Source organism: Vanessa atalanta, chromosome 13, assembly GCF_905147765.1.
Source record: "Vanessa atalanta chromosome 13, ilVanAtal1.2, whole genome shotgun sequence".
NCBI classification, from domain to species: Eukaryota; Metazoa; Arthropoda; class Insecta; order Lepidoptera; family Nymphalidae; genus Vanessa; species Vanessa atalanta.
In genome coordinates, this window is record NC_061883.1 from 10,129,618 (window position 1) to 10,155,514 (window position 25,897).

The 25,897-nt window shown below is 33.5% G+C and overlaps 2 protein-coding genes across 2 annotated transcripts; one reads left to right on the top strand and one right to left on the bottom strand.

The window, feature by feature from the left end:
• The first annotated feature begins 266 nt into the window (after nt 1–266).
• On the top strand, nt 267–24,922 carry LOC125068077 (von Willebrand factor A domain-containing protein 8). Its single transcript, XM_047677069.1, has 21 exons — nt 267–582; nt 760–883; nt 1,190–1,325; nt 1,788–1,955; nt 2,285–2,449; nt 12,398–12,556; nt 13,245–13,584; nt 14,154–14,400; nt 15,757–15,897; nt 16,068–16,203; nt 16,487–17,384; nt 17,600–17,805; nt 18,224–18,411; nt 18,753–18,912; nt 18,997–19,152; nt 19,704–19,812; nt 20,202–20,322; nt 20,716–20,896; nt 21,502–21,647; nt 22,221–22,322; nt 23,725–24,922. The coding sequence occupies exons 1-21, from the start codon at nt 399–401 to the stop codon at nt 23,831–23,833; spliced, it is 4,176 nt and encodes a 1,391-aa protein (XP_047533025.1). The 5' UTR covers nt 267–398; the 3' UTR covers nt 23,834–24,922.
• LOC125068078 lies at nt 3,476–4,555 on the bottom strand. The gene has a single exon (XM_047677070.1). The coding sequence runs from the start codon at nt 4,481–4,483 to the stop codon at nt 3,485–3,487; it is 999 nt and encodes a 332-aa protein (XP_047533026.1). The 5' UTR covers nt 4,484–4,555; the 3' UTR covers nt 3,476–3,484.
• Nucleotides 24,923–25,897: the final 975 nt, after the last annotated feature.

Here is a 25,897-nt window from a genome sequence, read left to right on the forward strand (position 1 = left end):
GAAAAATCGTGATGAAGTTGGTGAGATGCGCTTAGTTAATTTTATAGGTAAGAAAGGGGACAATGACATAAATTAAACCATGCGCGTCGTTTTAGTAGATTAAATAATGTGCATTTATTGCACTTTTATGACTTTTAATACCTAATAAAAAGCTATGACCTTAAATGGTTAAGAAATTAGAAGCTTGAACGTAGCCATAATATAATCAGCTGTATTGCGTCATTTTGACATTTACAATAATGCTTAAACTCTGCGTTGATTAGACTTTGAACTTGCGGATTATCCGCAATAATTATAGTTTTTTTATATTAACTTATAATTTAAGATAATGAAATGAAATGATTTAAGCCCGTTGAAGTATTTTATATTAATATTGTTTTTTGTTTAATAAAGTTAAAATGTATAATCCAGCGGTAACTGTAAAACGAATCGATGTTTTGATTCGTATTTTGAATGGTCGTAAAACGATATTATCCTCTAACTCTGTCCGAGCCTATTCGTCTGAAGGTAAAATTACGATAGGAAATGTAAGTAAAGAAATTACGAAACCACAAAAGCTTCAATACGTGCCTCGAAAATATCGTAAGTTTTTAATGTTTACAATATTTATAACCTGTAAAACTAATAAAATTTCTATTTATCCTTTTGAATTATACTTTAATAATAAATTATAAAAATTAAATCAATTAGGAGAATCAATCAATCAGTACGAAAATTAAATGTGTACCTGTACCCTCTTAATATTTATGTTTGTTGTAGTTATAACTGAAGATTTAGAACTAAAGTCATTATCACAAAGTACTCTACGCAATTTAAGATGGATGATGCAAAAGGATATTTTAGGACAGGATATGTTTTTATTAGGAAGACCTGGACCTAGTCGGTGAGTTTAATCCTAAATGCAGTCACACAGACGTCACTTAAATTAGTCAGCGTAGTACATTGAAATAAAGATTGTAGCTTACGGATTTATTATTTATATTTAAAGTAACACAAGTTTGATAGAATCAATTCATTTTTTACATAAATTATATAAAACTTAAATTAGTGATAATATTTAATACGATTACAATCAATCTATGAAAATCTATGTATTTACAATAGTAAAAAGTTAAAAAGCATTAATTTTAATATATGTTCATGACATACATTATGATCGAAAATAATATTATTACATTATATATTATAGGAGAAAAGTGGCATTGCAATATTTAGAGTTGACTCAAAGAGAATTAGAATATGTCGCTTTATCAAGGGACACTACGGAAGCCGACCTCAAGCAGCGACGAGAGATACAAAGTTCTACAGCTACATATTTTGATCAGGTATATATGGCTTTTATTTGTAGCGGGAGGTTTTTTATTATATAAAGTTCATTGATTCTTTATTTCATATGTTTATATACTTGAATATTTATATACATATTTTAATACTATATCAATATTCTGAGATTTGACCAAGATAGTTTTTAAATATTTGTAAATACAAGATATTTTAAAGATTTTGTTTGTAAATATATTGAAAATTTTAATAAAATTCTAAATGATGGGCGTTTTTAGAATAAATGCAACATTTAAATACTATAATATCCTTTTAAAAACATAAACATAATTAACTATTGTCTATTGAATGCTTAAAATATCGATATTGAAGTTATTTGACTTTACATAAAATAAATAATAAAAATAAAATAAAACAAACACAGCTTTGCAACAACATTAATTAAAAACTATAAATGTTTTGTTTCAAATTTTGAGCAGGATATATTTTTTACCATTTTTTTATAGAGTGCAGTACGCGCGGCAATTAAAGGTCGCGTCCTTGTAATAGAGGGTATCGAAAAAGCAGAACGGAATGTATTGCCAGTGTTAAATAACCTTCTCGAAAATAGAGAAATGCATTTAGAAGACGGACGATTTTTAATACCAGCTTCAAGATATGATAAATTGTTACAAGTGAGTTTAATTGACCTATGCTTATAAATTATTAAAGTATAAACTTAATGACTTCATAATTGTATGTAATAATCTAGTGCATAGCTCATAAGGCAGATCTAGAAGTTCTGGGTCCTCAGGTTGGGCCAATAAAATGTTATTGGGGTTTTCTGTCAAGAAATTCTTAATTGCAGCTCAAAGTTTCAAAGTTGTAAACGCTTCTAGCAATGGAAAGTTCGTCTAATGAAATTTGAATTAGAATTTTAGTCACATACGTAACAATTAAATTCTTATGGTGATTTTTTTTCTGTTTAACTGCTTACATTAAATAATTTCAATTATTTTGACAGGAACATGGTGCAGAAGAGGTTTCAAAGTGGCGCTTGGTGCGCGTAGATGAAAATTTTCGCGTTATAGCGCTAGGATTGCCAGTTCCAAAGTACACCGGACAACCACTAGATCCGCCGTTGCGTTCGCGGTTTCAGGCGAGAGATGTCGCTACTGTTGGATTTGGGGTAAGAATAAAAAAAAAACATTATACTGTATTACAAATAAGATTTTAATCATTGTCTCAATTTATAATTTGTATTAAATATAGACAAATAAATTGGTAGGAACAAATAACAGGAATACTTATGACAATTAATATTTGTCATTAACTTTAATATTTATGTATACTTTAATTTTATTATAATAGAGATATACTATGCCAAACTTACCAACACATAAATTAAATCAGGCAGTTAGAAAAGTTATATAGGAACTAACTTTTTTAAAAGCTAAATTATATTCCTGACTGCTGCAGGGTATAAATATAAGTTATATCAATTATAATTTTCTTTATTTGTAAATTCCATCCGTGCGAAGCCGGGTGTCTCTAGTATAAAAAAAGGAATAATTTAAAACATTATTGCGAACACATGAATTAATATAACAATAACAAATCTTCAGTAAACATAGTAAAAAGTAATACTTTTGAATATCCATAATGTTGAGCTTGGTGTTTTATTTTCCAATATTTTTTTATAATTTAATAAATCTTCGTTTATTTTTTATTTCCGCGGACGGCGTTTTAGGTGATAGTCGTCAGGTTTTAGGCATAAATATTGTTTAATGTATTTCCTTGAAGTTTAAGCTTTGAAGCACATACAAAATGTTTGGTCGTGAAAGAGCACCAGACAGATAGACAGACAGATTTACTTTCACATTCATAATATAATAGAATGTATTTTTTATTAAGCAAGATTTTCTTTTTTTTTTGTTCTAATTGACACATATACGTTATCATAGTGCCTGTAGGAAGTAATAAATAAAGTAATCGAATAAGATTAGGCAGTTTATATATATTTTTATAATGCATTTTAAAGTTTAACATTTATCAGTATATCGTATAAGTACGTACAAATTTATCTTTCTTTCACGAAAAGCTTCATCTTGTCATGTTTTGACATAATTCTCGTTCCATTAAATTGTACTCCCAACGCGCTTTAAGACGTATATTCAATAAAATTACCATTAACAATATAATGTATGAAGTTAAAGTAATGTTATTATGATTTCTGTGACAGTATACTCTCGGTGACACTAGATGGGTTCGAGTTGAACTTTTTGTTCAGCGCTTCAGGCATAAATATATGCACTTGCTTCTTTACCTTCCCTACGTCTGGTATAAGTTTCTTGCTGACCATTTCAGCGTATTGTTTTTCGACGGCACTCCTCTCGTTGGCCATTTTGAGACGCGTCTCCATGACACTCGCCCTCATGTCTTTGACCTTTTTGTTTTCCTTAATCTTCGTGTCATGTCGTGGCGTGCTTTTCGCGTTTCGTGACTGTCGCGCGTAGTTCTCGATCGTGTTCGCCGATGTTGGCATGTAAAATTCCTGCCGATCGATATTCCCATTCGTTTTCGCATCGACAACCTGTTTAACTTCTTTTGCTCTTAAGTCCATTGCGGTTTTCGATTTCGTCAAATTGCGCTTTTGGATTTCGGGCCAGCTGTGCCTCGGCTGCGCCATCCTTTCAACGTTGTCTATTGTTAAGAGGTTCACTTTTCCCGCTAGATCCAGCCATTGCAGAACCCTATCTGATAGTTCTGTGTTTTCTTTGACTTCGGTTCGCACAGTTCGATTGCTCTTAACAGCCCTCATGTTATTATCAGTGTCCAAGTTTAGACGGAAGTTGTTAATGTCGCACAATGGTTGAGGAGACGCCTTGATAATGAAATCTTCTTCGCTATTCTCAACATCGGATAAATTTAATTTTTCTATTTCTGGTTCTTCGTTAACTCGTCTCTGGTACTTCTCATTTCTTATAACGAAGTTTAATTTTCTAAGACAGCCCCCCAAGTCGTCGTGGTGGCTGAGCGAGCTTCTTATGTTTCTGCTCAACGTAGATTTCACACAACTAGCGGATGAATGCGGTCTTCGACGTTTAGCGACAAGTTTCAAGAAGTGGGGATCGTCGTGGGTTAGTATTGCGTGTCGGAAACCGTCGACCCATACAGTTCTAATGTACATAGGGCGCTGAGACGACTGCCAGAGAGCTGGCATATTACACCACCCGCTGGTTAAAATTTAAACCTTCTAGACACGCGATATACTTTAATCGGTGCAAATGTTTGTTTTCCCTTCATAATTGATTGTTATTTTCCTCAATGATTAAACGCTTGACGTGCTGAAAGAAAGCACAAAGATTAATATCCTGTTATCACGAATATTTGTTGATATATAAAAATATAAAAAATAAAATCAAATATTTTTATCTCAGACCTATGAATTATTGCTAAATAAGAAATATTATTTCTTAAAGCAGACAGATTCATAAAAAAAATGTATATACGTTGTAAGAAACTTATTTTTTCCCACCTGAAATAAATAATGGTGGTTTTTTTGTGAATATTAAACGTCAATTTAAATTCTTTTTTTTGTTAATCATTATTCGTTACATCATTTTGTGACTTGGTTTTGTTTCTTTGACTATTGTGTATTAGGCACCCTCTTAAATTACTGCACTGTCCCTATTTGTTTATATAGTTCCGACTTCCGGGGCTGATAAGTATTTGGTGAAATTATTTTTTTCATTTTATCCAAGTTACATCAAGAATTATTCAGCACTAAAATTTCTAGTAAAAAGGCTTTATTATTTATTTATTTTTATAAAACCTTTGATGAAAGTCGTTTAATTGAAACGTGTTAAATGACCTATTATCGTAAGTGCTTTCAATTCCCTTGCGCCTTGAATTGATTAATGTGAGTCATGCGTGACGTAAAGTAATTAGATGCAACGTGTAGGGGGAGTTTTACTGAATGAATGTTCAAAAATTTGGCACCTTATTAGGGTTACGTTTCATTTCCTATCGTTTTTTTGTATAACTATACAGTTTAATTAGCAAAAATTAAAAAAAACGTGCTTAAACGACTATTGTATAGCACCACCATTAAAAGCGTTTGAAGAACTGTTGTCAAATCGGTTTTGTCAAACTTGTTTAAAATTTACTTTCAAGATTTGATTAAAATTAACAAACTGAGAAAGAAAATTATTAAAAGTAACAAACAGAAGAAAAAAATAATTTAAAAAACGAATCAAGTTATAATTTGAACATAGGACATGTTCAAATTATAACTTGATTGGACGCAGGACTTTCTTCCATACAAAGAGACGTTACCAATGTGATTAAGCGGATCTTTTTTCACGATTTATGTATTTTAATGTCGTAATGAAGCTTATGAAGAAGAACTGTACAATACAGCTCGTGATAAAATAACCTATGTATGCCTTATTTTTCTAAAATTAGTTCATCCCTGAATAAAATAGTCCAATTAAATGTTAAGAAAATAATGGCCGATAAACCCATTATTTTTATCTTTAACGTTTTATCCAAGCATTTTGAAACAAATTAATTATATATATATTATATAAATTAAATATAATTAGTTATGATTCATAATTTAATCTAAATTTTAGTAATTTTAAAATAATATACTTAATAATAATTATCTTGGCTAAAAAAAAATCTACAACAATTTACAGATCTTTCGGGCGTTTTGCCTTAGATGACCAGGTAGATGCAGTTTATTTTAATATTTAAAGGAAAACCAAATTAAATCGTCTATTATTTTTTAAGTGTACAGTCGGGGTAAGAAAATGTTCGTCACCTTAAGGTCTAAGGAATGAATTTGAAAACTGACGAAGGTTTTCTTACTCTGACTGTACACTGGACAAAGAAAACCAAAAACAAAAACTGCCATTTGAAATATTTTCAAGTCACGTTTTGAATATCAGAAAATATATAATTTTTTATACTTACCAATACAACAACGTACGTACATACGTTATAATTTGCTCAAAATATTCATGTAATGTGTTGCCAGGATTTTTTAAACTAAAAATGTATAAAGTATGCAAATTGTCTCAAATACAAGAGATCACTAATATTTGGAATAAATATATTAATTCGAATAATATCAACAGCTTCAAATTGATTACCAATTCATATGTTTTATGTTGATATTATTCTCTAATATTCTAAAATGACACAAACAAACCGCTTCGATTTATTGGAATGTAAAGCAGTAAGTGACGTCGCAACGAACTTCCGCGACGCGAGTGACTGGAAACCCCAACGTTACGTTCACGAGTTTTGTCTCGAACTTTGCTATAAAGCTCTGTCCACAGTGATACATTTTCCAAACCGACGACCGTGGTGATAACGCCGTAGCGTACCGTAAGTCTTACCGAAATATGTAGCACGGATTTTAGAAGTTAGTAATAAAAAAAAATACCTAAATAAAAAAAAAGTCGGAAGATTGTGTTGTTTTTCGAAGACATTATCATTAACAATTTCAGTCAGTTTCAGTGTTGAGTTTTTATAAATATGACTTCTTCAACTCCATGTTCTTTCAAAGAGGTGACACTTGCAAGTTTCGTTAATTAAGCACCTGATAACTCAACGGGTCTTGCTTGTCTTTAATCTGAACCCTTCATTATCTGTTAATACTGTTACTTAGGATCTAGGAACTGTTCTTTAGGATCATATCGTATCATATCAATTGACGTTAAGTGGACAGATTCCAGCTAGAACTTAATACGGAACCTATGAAGTCCTGCTTAATTATTTATTATGTTATGAACAAATCTTTATTTTATTTAACTTCAACCTCATTTTAGTTTCATGTTATTCTTTTTGTGATGCAATTTAAATAAAACGTCATCGCTGAAAAATGTTGAAAAACTTATATTATCGTAGTTTATTCTATATTTAAATAAATTATTTTAAAATTTTTGTTTTTTTTTTTTTTTTAAATGATATGATTTTTTAATAAACACTAATGATATTTATAATATATAGAGATATATTTAAAAGAATTTGCAGTTAAAACGGATTGACGAAAAAATTAAATCGATCGTTCCGTTAGTGGAGATAAGATTCGACTGTTTCAGAGGGAGAGATCTATTTGACCGTAGGAATCATATAATTATATGAATAAAATAAATGATGTAATTAAGGATGAAATCCAGTCTATACCACTAGTATAGACTAGAGTTTATCACTGTAGTTGACGACTATGATCTTGAAAATTACATTACAATGTGATTAATTAATTTAAGTATTCCGTATTTTCTAAAAACATGGAGACGACATTTCTGAATTGTCTCCCATATATTATTATAAAGATACTAAATGTTAATATATGAATAGTGTTAACGATAATAAATTTAATTATAAAAGAAACAAGGTAGCCGTGCTAGGAAATTCGTGTTACTGCTATTTCATGCGGTAAAGTGACGTTATATCTGTGATGTTCCTGTATTTGAATATTTCTCTACCCAAAAGGAGGACAATTATAAGTTTTATTTTCCATTTCTGATTTTCTAATTTTGGAATAGAGTTAAGGATGAATTGCATGTTTTAAAAATAATTAAACAATTATTCGCCTCGTATCCTGGTTTTGCGACTTAGGGCTGACGCGTCAACAATTTGTTATTGCTCTTAGACTGCGTTCTGGACGTGTTCCACTCAATATATTTGGATTTCTAATGAAGAAATTAAATTCTCCAAACCGATATACATCATTTCCTATTGGACAGGAGACAGGAGTTGAAAGTTGATAATGGACGCGTCGTTTCGGTAAATTTTCGAAATACTATTAAGGGAAGATTGAGACTGATATTTTGTTTCGTCGCTAAGAATCACCAAATAAACCGAATAAAAATGATATTTGTAATTATTAAACTTGTGCATCAAATTACGATTAAATATATAAGTTGATTTACTTTTTAAGAATATGCAAATTTTTATCTCTACTAAAACGAATATAATTATGCACAATTGATTTATTATACCAGATTAAAAAGTCCATAATTTCAGCTCAACATTGAAAGGATCGAAATAACGAATGAACAGAAAATGAAAAATTTAAAAACAAACTTTACCGTACAGATCATAACTTATAACATAAATAAATATTAGTTACCTGTCAAAGGCTAGGCTCATTTTAAGGGCCAAGTTATAATGACTCGCGGTCCCTATTATTGATATTCGTGCGATCGGGACTCACGCGATAATATCGACAAGAGACATTATAAATTCAATGATTTTCGTGTAATATCGGAACAGCGAAACTGTTAGTTTGCACGAAACATTAAGTTTTATGCGCCAAAATTAGTAGTTTGGGAATGTTCGAAGTCCCTAATGGTGATCTTCTGATAGGCTGATGCGATCTATGCGAAGTTATGTTCGGGGAAACTATGTTCGTTCTATATTTAATGCGAATTTTCTATATATATTTTTTGTATTCCTGACTTAATTTTCAGGCAATTATTAAAAAAAAAAAAATTGCAAATAACTGCTTCATTTTAATTGATATGGCTATTTGTGAGTTACCAAAACATTTGTTTTGTTTCTGCCTGTTTGTTACGTTTTCACGGTTAAACCATGGAACTAATTTTGATGAAATTTAGTCCAGAACAAGCTCAAAGTCCGAGGACAAACAGCCATTTTTTAGTTCATCCCTCACAGGTTAAAAGGGGGTGTTGCATATAAGTTTTTCTTATGTAAATAGATAGGCAGTCTGGCAAAAGAGCCCCCTGATGAGCAATTGATTTGAACACCGTGCACCGCCCAGTGACTACGGAACTGTAAATACAATGGCTTGTAATGTACATTAGTGCATGGTTTTATGCAGATTCGTCTGGACAGGTTCCTCACAGCAATATATTCTGCCTCCAAAGACTGATGCAAAGTATTTCTGTGTTTGCGCTTGAAGAGTCAGTGACCTACGGTAGTGCTGGACAGCTCGCCATCAGAAGGCTCACATTTTCGCCAGTCTTTCTAAAGCTATAAAGTTTATCATAAAGTTTATTTACTTTATATAAAATGCTATGCTTCTACTAAAGAAATAATCAGCGAAGAGTTAGAGACTATTCTATTTTTTTATACTAGTTGTCGCTCGCACCTTCGCTCGCGTTCAAGGGGTCGGCCGTCAGGTATTAGTCATAAAAAGTAGTCTCTCCTTGTACTCTGTCCGTACTCTGTCCTTGCTTGGAGTTCAAGTTAGCTTTGTAGCAAATTTCATCAATTCGATTCAGCTCAGCTCCGGTCAGACAATATACAAACAGAGTTACTTTCGCAGTTTTAATATTAAGCTTAAAACCTCAAATTTAACTCATTTAACAACATGTGTAATGACACATGGGGATAATGTTAGGTATATATATATATATATATATATATATATTTCTGATAAAACAGAAAAAAAGTAACAGTCTGTGGACTTACCACTGGAAGACAGTTTTTTTTTAACTAAACATGCAGGCTTCATTTAGATCCTTCATTATGATTCGTTTACCGTTGACTCGAAATGAATTTTAAATACAAATTAAGCATATGAAAATTAATTTATACTTGGCCAAGTTAGAACTCAAAAACTTCGATTAAGATTCAGGTGTTCTTGGTTTGAATTTAAAACAAAAGCAAGCAATTGGCAAATACAATATGTGAAGTAAAACAAGTAGATAAACATTTTCTAGGTATAAAGAGTTGAACTAAAACTAGACCGTATTCAAATGAGATCGCTATCACATGTCATCGCGACTTGTATAGGTTCTGTTTGTGAGATTGCTAGACCCATAAACAACTTACGTGACCTAACTTATCTAAATACGACACGTAATATGCTCATAAAACATATAGTATTCTTTTTTCAAATAATATCAGGCTTTGCGATTAGTGATTTTTGAATACATTGGTTGGTTACAACGAAATCTATATTTAAATAATGAAGAAATTATAGTTTTAAATCTGTAGAGATATTCTATAAGAACGCATTCGAAACCCATCATCGTAAATGTCAAGTAATATGTGAAAACGCGAAATGTCATCGATATACTCGTATACATATTCTGTATTATTTTTTAAAAAATTCTAATTGCTACGATCTTTGCCATTCCTACTTAGTTTATAGTAAGGGAATTTAAGATAAATATTATATATTATAATGTACTATCAAAAACATCACAGTAACTATTTATTTAGGATAATTCAAATGCAGTGTTATTCTATGAGAACTCACTTCATATTTCACTTGACTTTTTAACATTAAATTATCTTGGTTACCACCAAGCTGCAAAACTTGTTGTTGTTCTGTCCCGGATAGAAGGATGAGTGAGCCAGTGTAACTCCTAGACAAAGTGACATTACCGTCTTACCATTATCTACCTGTTTGTCTATAGATTATGGTAAATGTTTATTAGTAAAGTTTTTCTATAGTTGTTTAGAGGATTACAAGTAACATAAGGCTGTCATTATCCAACTAAAACATATTAAGTTACAGCTAGAAACGAGTTGATAGAATTAATTTTCCTCGGTAATTGCGGCAAATAGTTTCCGTGTAGCGGCGAGGGCTTAAATGGGCGTAGACATGAAGGCGTGATTATTCTTGTTATTGTACGGGAATTTATAATCAGAGCTATGCTAGTTCTACCGCCAAATAACAGTACTCTGTATTGTTTTGTGTTCCGGTTAGAAGGGTGAATGAGCCAGTGTAATCACAGGCACAAGGGACATAACATCTTAGTACCCAAGGTTGGTGCCGTATAGGTGATGTAAGGAATGGTTAATACTTCTTACAGCGCCTTTGTCTATGGGCAGTGGTGACCACTTACCATCAGGTGGCCAATATGCTCGAAACAATGCCACAAAAAAAAAAGTCTAACGGAAAAAAATAATACTAATCTAATATACATTTATGTATACATAAAACTTATACCAGATTATGTAGCGCGTTTAGGCGAAGGTTCCGTATATAATATTATTATAAGTAGTTGTAATTCGCAGTATATACCCGCCTTAAATTTAAATTACTGACGTGATAAGGAATTAATATCGTTCCATGAATGCACTTTAATTTGTTAGTACCGATAAAGATTGCTTAATGCTAACTGCTCTGTACATAAAGAGGTCTAAGAATTCAGTAATATAAGCTTCTCGCGGTCTCAGTTCGCTCATATTTGTAAGTACTCTTAGGATGGTCGCAAGCTTAAACAACGATATTCTTCCAGATTCATTTATTAACACCATTTTAACATTTATTTTACCCACTAATCCGTGTTCCACAACACATCCCGTATTCTCCAAATCTCCTTATAATTCTAATTATTTAAAAACAATTAGCATTATAACAAAACACTGCCGCTGCGTTCGATTTCTTGACATTCTTTTTCTTACCGGCCGGTATGAGCCATTCGGCCAGTATTAATCGTGAACAATTAAAATATTACATTACAACATATTTTAAAAATAGTCAATCGACATATTATTAACTAAATTATAGTTATGCAATGTGTAAAAAAATAACTCTAACAGTACTTAAACAATCTGTGAAAAAAATGTTTAGGTAAAAACATTAAAAGGTAAATATATCGAGACGATTTGTGGCGTTCGCGTGTGTTACTTCGACTGGTTTGTAAATCTTCCAACTTCGCGAACATTGCGACAGACGTGTTGTTTGTTTTACACCAGAATGATATACTTAGATTTATGGTATTCGTTTTATCATTACCATCGGAGAACTGAACACGAAGCGCTTTGGCGTTGTTTTTCAATGGTAACGGTTATTTTTTTTTAATTAAATTATTTAGGCACATGCAATTTACATTTGAGCAATTAATTGTCATGAAACGGGACTCTAACGCCTTTTACAATTATATACTACAAAATGAAATAATCACCTAGGTTGAATTCGTATTTAGATGCATTTCTTGTATACACAGATGTTATGTGTGTATACACAAGAAGATAAATGATAAATAAACGAAATACCACTGGCTTGAAATGAATTAACTACTAGTATAAAAGTATTAAATATTTCTCGTAAACGCACTCTAATGTTCTAAGTTTAAAACATAATATATAGCGAAATCAACTTCGTTCCAAATTTTTTAACATATGAAATATTCAATTTCAGGAGCATCTAAACGCCTTGAAAGAAGAAGCACCCCGTGTGGATACGGCCAAGCTAGAACAGTTGTTGTCTGCCGCTTATGCACTAATCAGCCCTGAATTGCAGCAAATAAGTCTACCGGACTTCCCAGTGGATAGCTTGTATGCTGCTGCACTAATTTTGGTAAGGTTCTTTTTAATTATTAGTTTTCTTTCTATATAAACTTCAATTATTGGAGCCATAAGGTCATGTTGTCTTGATCAAGGTGAGTCATCGTATACTAAGAATGTAACAGCACAATAGAAATATATATAGATAAGAAAAAATAATATTTCGTTTAATTTTTTCTATTCTCGAAACCAAAATAAAAGACAATGAAGTTTTACCGCGAAAATATTCTTGCCTTATGATATTCTATTGAAATTAAGTAAATTTAACATTGACCTTGAAACAAAGTTGGGAGACGAGGAGATCGCGTGAAACGCGCATCGGTAATAGATTTCAAGGACGTGTCAACACGCACGCACCGTAAAATATTTGCGAGTGTATTTTATGAACCCTTAATCGTTCTTATGATGACAGTTTGATTACTTATTTTTTATAGAGCTCTATAGAAATCTATGTAAGGTAACACGGGCATAAATCCAATCCCTAGGATTAGGATTTATTAAGGAGTCCTTTCCTCTTAAAGTTGCGTTGCAACAGTGCGGGCAGGCGTATTTACATATTGTAGAATACCAACCGCGATATTCAACCGAGACAGTCGCACAAATTAATTCCATGAAACACAGTCGTGTTTGCCTGGGTTTAAACCGCCATCTCGATTCCTAAGTCAATGTACTTCCTTATTCAAACCAAATTTTGTTTTCAGGAAAGGAACCCAAATATACCCGTGCACAAACTCTTGTACTTTTTATATCCATACAACACATTCCTTTCAAAAGACCACGTGAAGAACGTGCAGGCCGTTTTACATAACCTCAATGTAGATACCAAACCAGATTGGAATATATCTCTAAAAAAGGTAGACTTTAAAGAAAACCAGGACATTATAGATATGGAAATTAATGGTCAAACCTCACAATTTGGGGTTGCCATCGGTGATAGAAAGAGTAAGACGGAGAAGAAAGGATTTGTTAATACTGAATACCAGACTCAGTTGCTGAATGTGATACTTCTAAGCCATAGTGTTGGAGATTTCTGTATTATTGGTAAGTGTTAAAGTTACTATTTATACTGTTGCAGGTGAGGATGCAAGAGAGAAGGTTGCAGAACTTTAGAGGATCATTGATTATATTATTACTATTTGTGAAATAGTAAGGTGGCCAGTAAATGAACCATCTGATGGTGAATGGTGACCACCGCCCATAGTCATTGTCATCGCAATAAATTTGATCCATACCTTAAATCTCCAATATGCCTTAGACCTGAGGAACTAAGTTGTCATATTCCTTGTGCTGTTATTACACTCACTCATTCTTTAAAACAGAACACAACAATATTAAGTATTGTTGATTGGCGGTAAAATATATGGTGATTGGGTGTTACTTACCCTTGGAGGGCTTGCACAAAGCTCTACCACCGAGTAAAATCTGTCTATTACAATTGATAATATTGTGTCAAAATTGCATTGTTTTTATTCTTAGATGTATTCATTAGAAATAAAAAAGGTCTTGTTATTGTTACGTATATTTAAAATGTCTTTCAACTGTATATCCATTATTTTACTACAATTAAGATTGTTATTGACAGAGAAATTTTCTTTCATTTTCTCTTAAAGGTCCCAAAGGATGTGGTAAAAGTCTTCTTGTGTCTCAAATGGCGTCCTTATTGGGTTATACAATAGAGCCTATAGTCCTGTATCAGGATATGACAGCTAGAGATCTAATTCAGCAGCGTACAACCTTGGACAACGGGGATACTGTTTGGCGAAATTCCGCTTTAGTTGAAGCAGCTCTGAAAGGACATTTGGCAGTATTAGATGGATTACATCGAATACATGCCAGTACCTTAGCCGTTCTGCACAGGTGATTTGATTCGAGCTAATATTCGTTCAAAATCTAGACTCTTAAAACCACTTTTGAATTGTCTTTTCTGAGATTGAAGTCAACAAGCACCGGTTTGGAATTGAGTTTTAATGAATTAATTTACATATATTGCAAGGTTTTTTTGTGGTGCATGCAACGGAACTATAAGTAAATCGTATGGAATACGTGAATCTAAGTTTTATTTATGCTACTGCTACTGCTTATTTAATTGAAAAAGGGTATAAATTATATTAGTTATTAAATAAGTAATTATCGACTTATAACATTTCGGATCTAAAACAAGTTTTAAGTTATTTTAAATATTAGTGGTGTTTTAACTTTTCGGGTTCTCATTTTTTACCTATTACGTGTATGTATTGATTGAGTTTTTAAACGAAATAATGAATTAGATTTTTTTTTTAAATAAATATTTTTTATGAGAAAACTTCCCAAAGTATCAGACTGATAATATTATAGTAGCTCTCGCGTGATTGCTGTAGATACGAATTTACAAACTTTATAATTACTTGATTTCCATGAAGTTTAACCGTGTTATAGATTATTTAAATTTTAACAGACACGCAAATGTTTGGTAATATTACAGACAGTTTAACATAATAATTGTGTTTAGTGTCACGGGTCCCATTTTTAGTTAAAAAATATTTGTATCAGTTCCTTCAACCTGCAAAATTCCATTTTACGCCATCGATGACTAAAAATGCTTCAGGCATCGCAACCAGCAATGCAATTCTGTAATAATTCACTCCGTATCTCAATCTTCAAATAACCGACTTAAAGTGAAGCGCCATTCTGATACATATTTCTTAAAAAAATATAAGTTTTATAGTCAGTGTCGCATATAACATTCTGATAGATAGTAGATAGATAGATGTATGTTGAAAAAAAAAGCGTAACTGTTGAGTTTCTTGCCGGTTCTTCTGGGCAGAATCTACATTCTGAACCGTAGCTTGGTAGCTTTACTTTAATTTGTTAAAAGACGATTCAAAAGTGCTTGTAAAAGCCTACTTGAATAAAGTATATTTTGATTTGATGTGACATTTCACGCTAGGCTAGTGTTTAGCGGTGAGTTTCGAGTTTCTTCTTAGAGAATAGCCCTATTATATATTGATTCAATATATAATTAACAAAAACAATTTTATTGATTAAAGAAGTATTTTATTTCCGTAGTATTAATAAAAGTGAAAACAGTCACTGGTTAAGAAAAGAAAATGTTAGGCTTGAAACTATTATAATCATTGGGATTATTTAAAATTACCTCTATTAAATATGTTTTATGCGAATATTGGAAATAAATTACAAGAGGTGTTATTTCAAGAAATTGTTTGAACGTAACAGGTTAGTCCACGATAGAGAGATTCAACTCCACGATGGCACCAGACTACTTCGCCACGATAGATACGATGATATGCTGTCTTCTGGACTGTCTCAAAAAGAATTGGAAGAAAGCGGCGTTAAGAGAATTCATCCTTCATTCAGGTAATAATCATAACCAGATCAGTATTTGGTACGATAAACTTATAACTAAGAAATAAAATGTTTTTGTCTTAGCAATTTACTCACGTTTGAGAAAAATCGTTGAGAATTTTTTGGAAATGTGCCCAAACTAAGTATCATGTTTTCTATATCCAATTCGTTCTTTTTTCCAGACTAATAGCATTAGCTGAACCTCCGGTCACTAGTCGAGGGCAACACTGGCTGTCTCCTGAAATACTCAGTTTGTTCATATTCCACGAGATGAGAAATTTAAGTAAAAACGAGGAGATATTCATTATTAATTCATTGGTAAGTTTAAATACATAATAAACAAGCACTTTTGTACGGTCATTTTTAAAAATTGTGTTAAATGTAGAGCTACTACCGGTTCGGAATGTAGATTCTACATAGAAGAACCGGCAAGAAACTCCATAGGTACTCTTTTCTTTCATTTGAAATATAAAGTTGTGTCAGTTACATAGAAATAAATTTGTATGATATATCTTGCCTAATAGTTAACAAATATTACCGCCACGCTTGTTTATCTTCTATTTCTATATAAAATAATTGATGTTATATGTTTTTTTAACAGTATGGAGACATCTCTAGTCCATTACATTCTATAATAGACTTAGCCGATCAACTAAGACTATCGGAAGACAGTACTCTAAAGAATCTCTCATCGTCCTTATCTACGAGACAGCTCCTGAGAATAGCAAGTCGAATGTCTAAATATCCTGCTGATTCAGCTTATGAAACCGTACAAAGAACGTTTTTGGCAAAATTCCTTCCGAACTTAGCTAGACGAGCGCTTGATGGAGCCAGTCAGAAGATTGGAATCCAACCACCAACGAAATTTGGTATTTTTGGACGAGATCCTAAAAAAGTCGGATGTTCTGTTCAAAATGGCGTGCTAACTATTGGCAAAACAAGCACGGAAATATTTAAAACTGATGCCTTAACCAAAGTTCCTGATATTCTATTCTATGACGTACCCCAACATATTGCTCTTCTGGAATGGCTCCTGCAAGATTTCCTACTGGGAAACCATTTACTCTTAGTCGGTAATCAGGGCGTTGGGAAGAACAAAATAGCGGATAGACTTCTTCAATTATTAAACCGTCCGAGAGAATATATACAGTTACACAGAGACACGACCGTCCAATCGTTAACTGTTCAGCCAACTGTGCGAGATGGTGTTGTCATTTACGAAGATTCACCATTAGTCAAGGCTGTTAAATACGGCCATGTGCTTGTTGTGGATGAAGCAGATAAGGCCCCCACTCATGTTACTTGTATACTGAAAACGTTGGTAGAAAGCGGAGAAATGATCCTCAGTGATGGAAGACGTATTGTGCCTAAGGATATGATGGAAAGTTCTGGAGGGGACGTGTCCAGTTTTATACCTGTGCATGAAAACTTCAGGATGATCGTGCTAGCCAATAGACCAGGATTTCCTTTCTTAGGGAACGACTTCTTCGCTTCGCTGGGTTTGTCTTTATTATTCTAAATATTTTATTTTAACTATTCAAAACATGAACATAAATTGTACATCATTCGTGTATTAATCTAAAACTAAAGTAACTCAGGATTCAGCTCTTATACATAAAAAGTATTGTTTTCTGAGAAACTTTAAAGGAAAAAAAACAAATTACAATAGTTAGATTTTCTTTCAATAACAAATTTTATTATTGTTTTATTACAGGAGACCTTTTCTCCTGCCATGCAGTGGACAATCCTTCAATAGATTCAGAGCTAGAGTTACTCCGCTCCTATGGTCCTGATGTACCTCAAGATGTAATGAAGAAATTGGTCGAAGCATTCGCAGTACTAAGGAATATGGCTGACCAAGGTCAATTAACTTATCCCTACTCCACACGTGAGCTTGTGAACATCGTTAAACATTTGCAGGTAAAATAATTTCTTTCCACTTATTTATATGAACTTAGAGTTGATGTCAATAGTTTGTCTGTCAGATTCTTAATATGTTAACAGTGACAATGTAATCGTAAGGGTCTGCCCACATTTGCCCACGTCTGCGACACGGATCTGGTATAATCCGAGTGCGTACTGACACACCACTCGTATTACCGTTTTGAGTGGTTTTGACTATAAAGACTAGAATATAATAATAAAAAAATATATATAATATACAGAATTGAATGACTGTGAATGTAAAAAAACAAAAAAATGATTGTGTTCGTGTTACGTGCGGTGCATACATATAACAAGAAATTCTCCATTTACACTCAATAATATTATAAGCTACCGCCTCATTAGTGATGTGTAATCACCTCTTTTCGGAGTTTTGATGTCGTCGTCTTTCCAGAAATATCCAGAAGAGGATTTAGCAACAGCGATCGGCAACGTGTTCGATTTCGATCGTTACAGCAAAGATATGGCCGATACTTTATTAGAAGTATTACACGCTAGTGGGCTACCCACTGAGGGAGTGCTAGAGGGGAGATCAAAGGAAGCCTTGCAAAAGATACAAATGACTATTGAGAGGACCAGTGGGTAAGTATTTTATATAAACGCACTTGATGAATACACGGGCAGTAACCGAAAATGGCAGGATTGAATTTTCATGTGCCTAATTTGTTAAGTCATTTCTTGCTCGGCTGTGTTGAGTCTTCGGCTGTGTTAATTTTCTTAAAATGTGCATTAGCCCAAATATTATTGGAGCAGCGTGGTGGAATAGGCTTCAAACCATGTCCTTAAGAGAAGAGGCCTTTGCTCAGCAGTGGGACATGATGGAGTTAAAACTTTGTCTTATCGTTTCTTTTTCGGATACTTTATCATATTCACTTCCCTTTTTCATTTAAAAATTAGCTCTCATTTGCAATATTTGTTCTTAGCAAAGACGTGTCATCTCCCAAGCACGGTAAAGAAGACCCTGATAACCAGCCTCATGTAGGTGGTAACACGTGGGCTGGTGGAACCGGGGGCAGAGACACAGCGGGTCTCGGGGGAAAGGGGGGACCGTACCGACTGGATAAAGGGCATGATGTCCATCAGGTGTTTACGCTTTTCAGTTATTGCTGAACTGTAACGTCTATTAAATATATATTAATATTGATTATGTAATCCTTCCATTTTCAGCTATCAGATGCAGAGAAAGATGATATTCCAGAGCACGTGAAGAAGGCGGCGCGGGAGATGAACAGGAAGGCTTTCGAGGAAAGATTGAAAGAGATTAAGATGAGTGAATATGACGCGAAGTTGTACGGGCAATTCTTAAGAGCTGTTCAGCCTCAGGTTAGATTATTTACAATATTTTGTAATTGTATTATGTAATTACACGCTTTGAAATCAGGGTAGTTAGTAGTTCTGGCAGAAGAGATAAGACCTTTATCCCATCTCCAATTTCAACTCAAATCGCGGGTGACGTACGTTATCATGCTATGGAATTGTTTCTCAAGCGAATCCCTCAATCGAACTTGTAAGTCTCAATTATTTTATAGTATTGAACTTTGCTACCAAAAACATTGAGGGTTAGCCAAACAGGCAGCCGACTAGCCTCTAAATTTTTAAAATTGTTGTTTTAAAATATATTGTGACATATTTTGTTATCTATATTTTCTCGGTTATATCATTTTTCGAAATAACGAAATGCCTTCTTTTAACAAGCGTATGCGATAGAATACTAAGAAAACTCCGGTTTCACGTACATATTAGGTTTCATTTGGACTTTCCTTCATTTTGCGCTCTTGCTTTCCGGAAATATAACAATATCTATAAATAAATAGCGTTGATTAAGAATTTTTAAACCTGTAGAAAATGTTGCAAAATCATAAAATTTTTCTTAGATTGGAGCTCTTCGAGGAGTTTTAGCTGAATTACAAGCTAAAAAAAAGGAACGACAATGGAGCAGACATCAGACCAGCGGTGAATTAGATGATGGAAAAATAATTGAAGGTAACTTTTGACTAACAAAGTACGAATATCGGGTTCTGTTCGGTTGTTAAGGGTTTCTTTATTTTTTTGAATATACATAACGACCGGCTTTATATTGTTGGCAGACATACATACGTAGCTATAATATTTGTTATACATAACAGTGGTGAGGATTTTATAGAATTTTCTTAATTGGAAAATAGGCACAGGCAAGAACAGCATCGTGACCATGTATTTGGCACAGAAATATATGTATATTGACACAAAAATATATATCATATAGATCCTGTCTGTATTTAAAGGTACTTTTGACCAAAAAAATTGTCATCCATTGCATATAGAAAGGGTTCAGTTTTTAGCATATTCTATCCCGGAACTTATGCAACGTATTAAGAATAATTTTGATTTAGGTATAACAGGTGAAAGATCTATCTACAGACGGAGGACTGACCAGGACCCTCCTCCGGGAGCTCCACCAGACAAGCCCAAACGTCTGAGACTAGTTGTGGACGTATCCGGCAGCATGTATAGGTCAGTATTGCATCAAGAAAATGGAAAAAATTGTTTTGATTTTTATTGTTCTGTCTAATATAGAGTCTCAATGATTATTAGAGGATATCACTTTTAAAGTAGTAAACCTTCTAGTATTTCTATTATCACACAGCAGTTCTCTGTGTATGATGTATTGCGGTTTGGAGGGTGAGGTAGCCAGTGCAATTTCGGACTTGAGGGACGTAATACTTTAAATACTGCACCTGGCTACGCTTTTACGGTAATAAATGGTTTATATTTCTAAAATCCTCAATGTCTATAAATGGAGTTTACCATTTACCAACAGATGGCTAATTTACTCAATAATTATGAATCAGATTTTTTGCTTTATGACGTTAATTCGTGATTAATTAAGATAATAACGTCTTACAGGTTTAATTCATACGACGGTCGTCTCGAACGTTCTATGGAAGCTGTAGTCTTAATGATGGAAGCTCTGAAGGGCTACGAATCAAGAATAAGATACGACATGTATGGTCATTCAGGAGAGGAATACGCCTTGGAATTGGTCAAAGTGGACAGGCCTCCGGAGAATGAGAAGGAACGGTTACAAGTGAGTTATAAAATTCTACAAAAGTGAATACTTGACAACGATTTCTAATCACAATTTTCACATTACGGATTAGATTTTCATCCTCCAGGTTTTCTGTTGTTGAATAATATTTTAAAAATAATGTATTTTACTTAACAGCAAATGATTGATAGAGATTGATCACACTCCAGGATAACACGTATGAGAAGAATAAGGGGCTAGGGTTCGATCCCTGTGGCACTCCTGCTGTAACTATTACCGATAAAGAAGTGTACATTTTAGTAGCATCCAAATGCGTTCTTCTCTTTAAGTATCGTTCGACCCAATGGAGTAAGCAAAAATGTATTCCAGCAAAATATGAGTTTATAACAAAACAAAACATGGTTCACCTCATCAAATGCTTTCGAGAAGTCGGTATAAATTGAATTGAAAAACCTGAATTGCTTTAAAAAGATAACTCATTACTGTTAACTACATACACCGGTCGTGACTGATTCGGAAATTTAAATACAAAATAAATACCATTTTAACGAATATCTTCAATAACTTGTTTCAATTCAATTTAACTGCGAATAATGGAAAGGCTAGACCATCCCAGAGGAGTACCGAGTGCCTTCGTCCGGCAGATAATCCGCACGATGCACGCGCACGCGCAGTTCTGCTGGTCGGGCGACAACACGCTGCGCGCGGCGCGGCACGCGCTGGGCGCGCTGGCGGCCGGCGACGCGGACGAGGCCGTGCTGCTCGTGCTGTCCGACGCCAACCTGCGCAGGTGCGCTCTGTGACGTTGATTGATTGATTCATTTCGAATCGATGCACGATGCTTCAAACCCACACCACCACCGGCACCACTGAATTTTCATGTGCTTAATTTGTGTTTATAATTTATCTCGTGCTCGGCGAGAAACGTGTATTCCACCAACCCGCATCGGAGCAGCGTGGTGGAGTATACTCCAAAGCGTCTCCTCAAAGGGTCCTCACCCTAAGGCCTTAGCCCAGCAGTGGGAAATTCATTCAATAGTTTAAAAGAATGTTTTTATTTAAATTCAACACTTTATGATTAAATCTGGCCAAAAAGGAGTTAGGTATATGTTGGTCTCTGTATAACAGTGTTTGTTTGTAAGTTTAACTGGCAAAAAAAATCTATTAATTTATTTTTTGAAATGTTATCTCAATCATTATTGATCGGATAACTAGAAAATACGGAGCATAAAAAATATAGAACTAGCCGGCGGACCGCGCATGACTCAGTTCCATAAGAGTTGCAACCGATTCAAGTAGTACGAGAACACCCAAAAATATTATAGTGTTATATCGGGCTTATCTCCGGTTTTATCTTTTGCAGATATGGCATTCGACCAGAAGATTTAGGTGCAATTTTAACATCAGAACCAAGTGTACAGGCCCACGTTATATTTATTGGAAGCCTCGGCGATGAAGCCGCTACGTAAGTTTTTCAATGTTTACGAAGAGTTAATAAATTCATATGCCAATGGCTCTATCAATGCTAGCGGAAACCTGAAATTAAATTTTATTTCGTATTAATTTATCAAAAGCTTGGATTATTTATATTCTTAGACTGTTAAAGCTGAGAACTCGTCGAAAAATTTAGGCCACATCTCGGCCACGCAGTACACGCACGCTAGTGTAATAGGGTGAAATTTCGCGTGTATCAAGCGAAGCCTTTACTTGGATAAAAAAAGTATTTTGTATTGCGTCACTTTATTTAGACATACAAATAATCTAAGCTAAAAAGCAGTATGTATGATACTAAATAAAAATTTTATTACAACATCATCAACTATTCAATACACTCTAACATCAAAATTGATAAAAAACTAACTAAACACAATTTAAGAAATAAGGATAAATTGAGGCTAACTGGTTTTTTTTATGGCATTGGTTGGCGGACGAGCATATGGGCCACCTGATGGTAAGTGGTCACCACCGCCCATAGACAAAGGCGCTGTAAGAAATGTTAACCATTCACACCACCTATGCGCCACCAACCCTGGGAACCAAGATGTTATGTCCCTTGTGCCTGTGATTACACTGGCTCACTCACTCTTCTAACTACGGTTAGAAATAGAACAATACAGAATACTGTTATTTGGTGGTAGAATATCTGGTGCACGTACAAAGTTGGATAAAAAAACCATACTGTTTGAGGGAGGAGGAGAGAGGGAGTCCAGCTGTATAATAACTTACCTAATCATATTAAAGGTGCGGACAGCATGAATTTTCTTATATCAAAATTAAAAGAATACGTATATACAATTTTATCGGTTTTAATGAAGCGATGTTTACAAATGTTTACATTGAGCGTTCAAGAGGTATAAATATTGTCACATCCTATTATAGAATATTGATTGTATCTCATTGTAAGTGAACTTTATGTTTTTATGAGAAATAAATTACTTAAACCTAATTAATAATAATTAAATATAATAGTAGCCATACTTAATATTATAGATCATTTTTATTTCCTTGTCTTATAAAGGACTTTCATATTTATAAAAAAAAAAAAACAGTACATACAATTTATGAACGGACATAGTCTATATATGTTTGTATGAATATATTGTATCTATTTTGAGAGTATACATACGTTAGATATACCTGTGTGTAGTTTGAATCTATAAAATAGTTTTCGCCCGCGGCTTAGATCTCGTTTTTGGGGTTGAACGTCAGGTATTATTCACACTATATATTTATATATTCTATCCTATATGTTATTCTATTGTAAGTTTCGTTAAAATCCATTTAGTAGATACATAAAACTTACTTTACTAGTAAGGCTAGTAAGACTTTAATACTAGTAAGGATATAACCAAGTTAGGTTGTTGCAGACTCTTGCGCCGGCTGCCCGTGGGACACGCACACGTGTGCATGGACGTCGCGTCTCTGCCACACATCATGCAACAAATATTCGCTTCATCGTTAATGCAGACCTCATAAACCAAATGTTATATACTACACGAGTATTATCTAAACTATCTTCACATTTCCGTATTATATGTATATGTATATGTATGTATAGATTCTCGTTAGAAATGTTCGATTAATATGAAGCCAGAAATTATGGAAAAAGTGACCGCCACGGGACTACCTTCATACTACTTCATTTGACATGATAATTTTTTTACTTTCGGTGTAGGCAAATGACTCCACTCGACCTGATCGTAAGTGGTAGTGGAGTCCAAACGCGAAGACGGTTAGGAAGAATGAGATCGCCTCTCGCCGAGATCGCCTTCGCCATTCATGCCTCGTTTAAAGTGACCTAGGTTATAAGAGGTTCCTTACTGACACGTGTGGTGGTAGAGAATTCCATTTTTTGGGGGTGCGACTGGGAATTGATGTCACAGTTACACGGTCACACCGAGACTCATTGATGCTTATTTTAAATAATTTAAAATTAAAATTTTGTTAATAAAGTATCTATGTATTACTAAGTATACAGTAATGAACATTCACGAGGCATTCACTAAATGCATACACAAAGACAGACACAAGGGAGTAGAGATCGGTTGAGAGGGCAAGATGGCGACATGCCGTTTGCCGTCACGGCATACGAGTCGGTCTCATCCCAAAGCGACCGAATACACGTTTCACATTAAGTAAAGCAATAAACAAGATTTTCCATACCTGTCTTATTTGTGAACTTTAATATGAATGTAGTTTATTGATTAAATATTATGATTATGAAACTTCTATAAATAGTTTATATTTAAAAAAATCTACGTTATAAGTAGCCAATGTTATGTTATAGTTGTAATAATGAGAGATACAATTTAGCGAATTTAATAGGTGATTCTACAACACATCACAATTTGGTCGCATTATACATGTATTGTATTATGTACAAATAGATTTAAACGGAAATCGGTTGAGAATATTTGAAATTGGAATCAAACGATTTAACGCATACGACGAAGGATTTTGTTTTATACTGTTTGTATGTTAAATAAATGTATTTTTAGACGTACAATAGTAATATATTTTTTATATAATTTTTAGACAATAACATAGTTATTACTAATAATAAATATTGACCAAATGAAAATAAAAAAGTAATTGCTAGTATAGATATATATTTTTTTTTAATATATTTGATATGGGTAATAATAGGCTGTGTTCTGATGTTACATAAATGTTTTATTAAAATCGTCAATAAAATGTATTTTGTTATCATTATAACTTGTTTTATTTAATAAAAAGATTTTTCACATAATTTTTAAAGAATAAAAATAACATTTAATTATCTATTTGTATGCAAGTGCAAATTTTTATGTTAAAACTCTTTTTATTTCACGGATTGAAGATAATTTATATGAGATCAATTCTATACTTTACAAAAATTGATTAATGCGATAGATAGGTCAAAAAATAAAATAGCCTTAAAACACTTCTCGTCCATCAAGTGTGTGATAAATTAACACTAAACTAACTTATGAAAAAAACTCGCGAGTCATTTATTTGCGAATTGTAACGGGGAGTCGGACTCCCCACCTGCTAGTGATGACAACAACAATGCTCAATTTTCCATATCGCATGAGATGGATGATCAATCTTCAAATCTAACATAAAGTCTTTATTATAAAACAAAACTTCAGTACTATACTACACATAAAGTAACACACACAAACACACACACACACATCAGCCCGCATTCGTCCACTGCTGGACATAGGCCTCTCCAAATGCACGCCACTGTGGTCTTTCTTCGGCAACTCGTATCCAGCTCCTGCCAGCCGTCTTGCGCAAATCGTCACTCCACCGTGCCTGAGGACGTCTTACACTACGTTTGCCGAGACGCGGTCTCCACTCTAGAACACGTTTCCCCCCCAAAAAAAAGTAACAAATTATACAATTCCGTTCACCCGTCTCATTTTTTTTAAATAAATTTTTCGTAATTGCCTACTGGCAACACAGCAAACGTGATCTCGAACTTTTATAGGTAAATATATATAGTACTGCACTATCCCTCTTTTTTAACAGCCGATGTAAAAAAGAGGTATTATA

Coding starts and splice junctions, on each gene's coding strand:
- LOC125068077 (XM_047677069.1), top strand. CDS start 399: ATGTATAATCCAGCGGTAACTGTAAAACGAATCGATGTTTTGATTCGT. Junction 18,913..18,996: donor AAGGGCATGATGTCCATCAG/GTGTTTACGCTT, acceptor TTCCATTTTCAG/CTATCAGATGCAGAGAAAGA. Junction 19,153..19,703: donor TAAGAGCTGTTCAGCCTCAG/GTTAGATTATTT, acceptor AATTTTTCTTAG/ATTGGAGCTCTTCGAGGAGT.
- LOC125068078 (XM_047677070.1), bottom strand. CDS start 4,483: ATGCCAGCTCTCTGGCAGTCGTCTCAGCGCCCTATGTACATTAGAACT.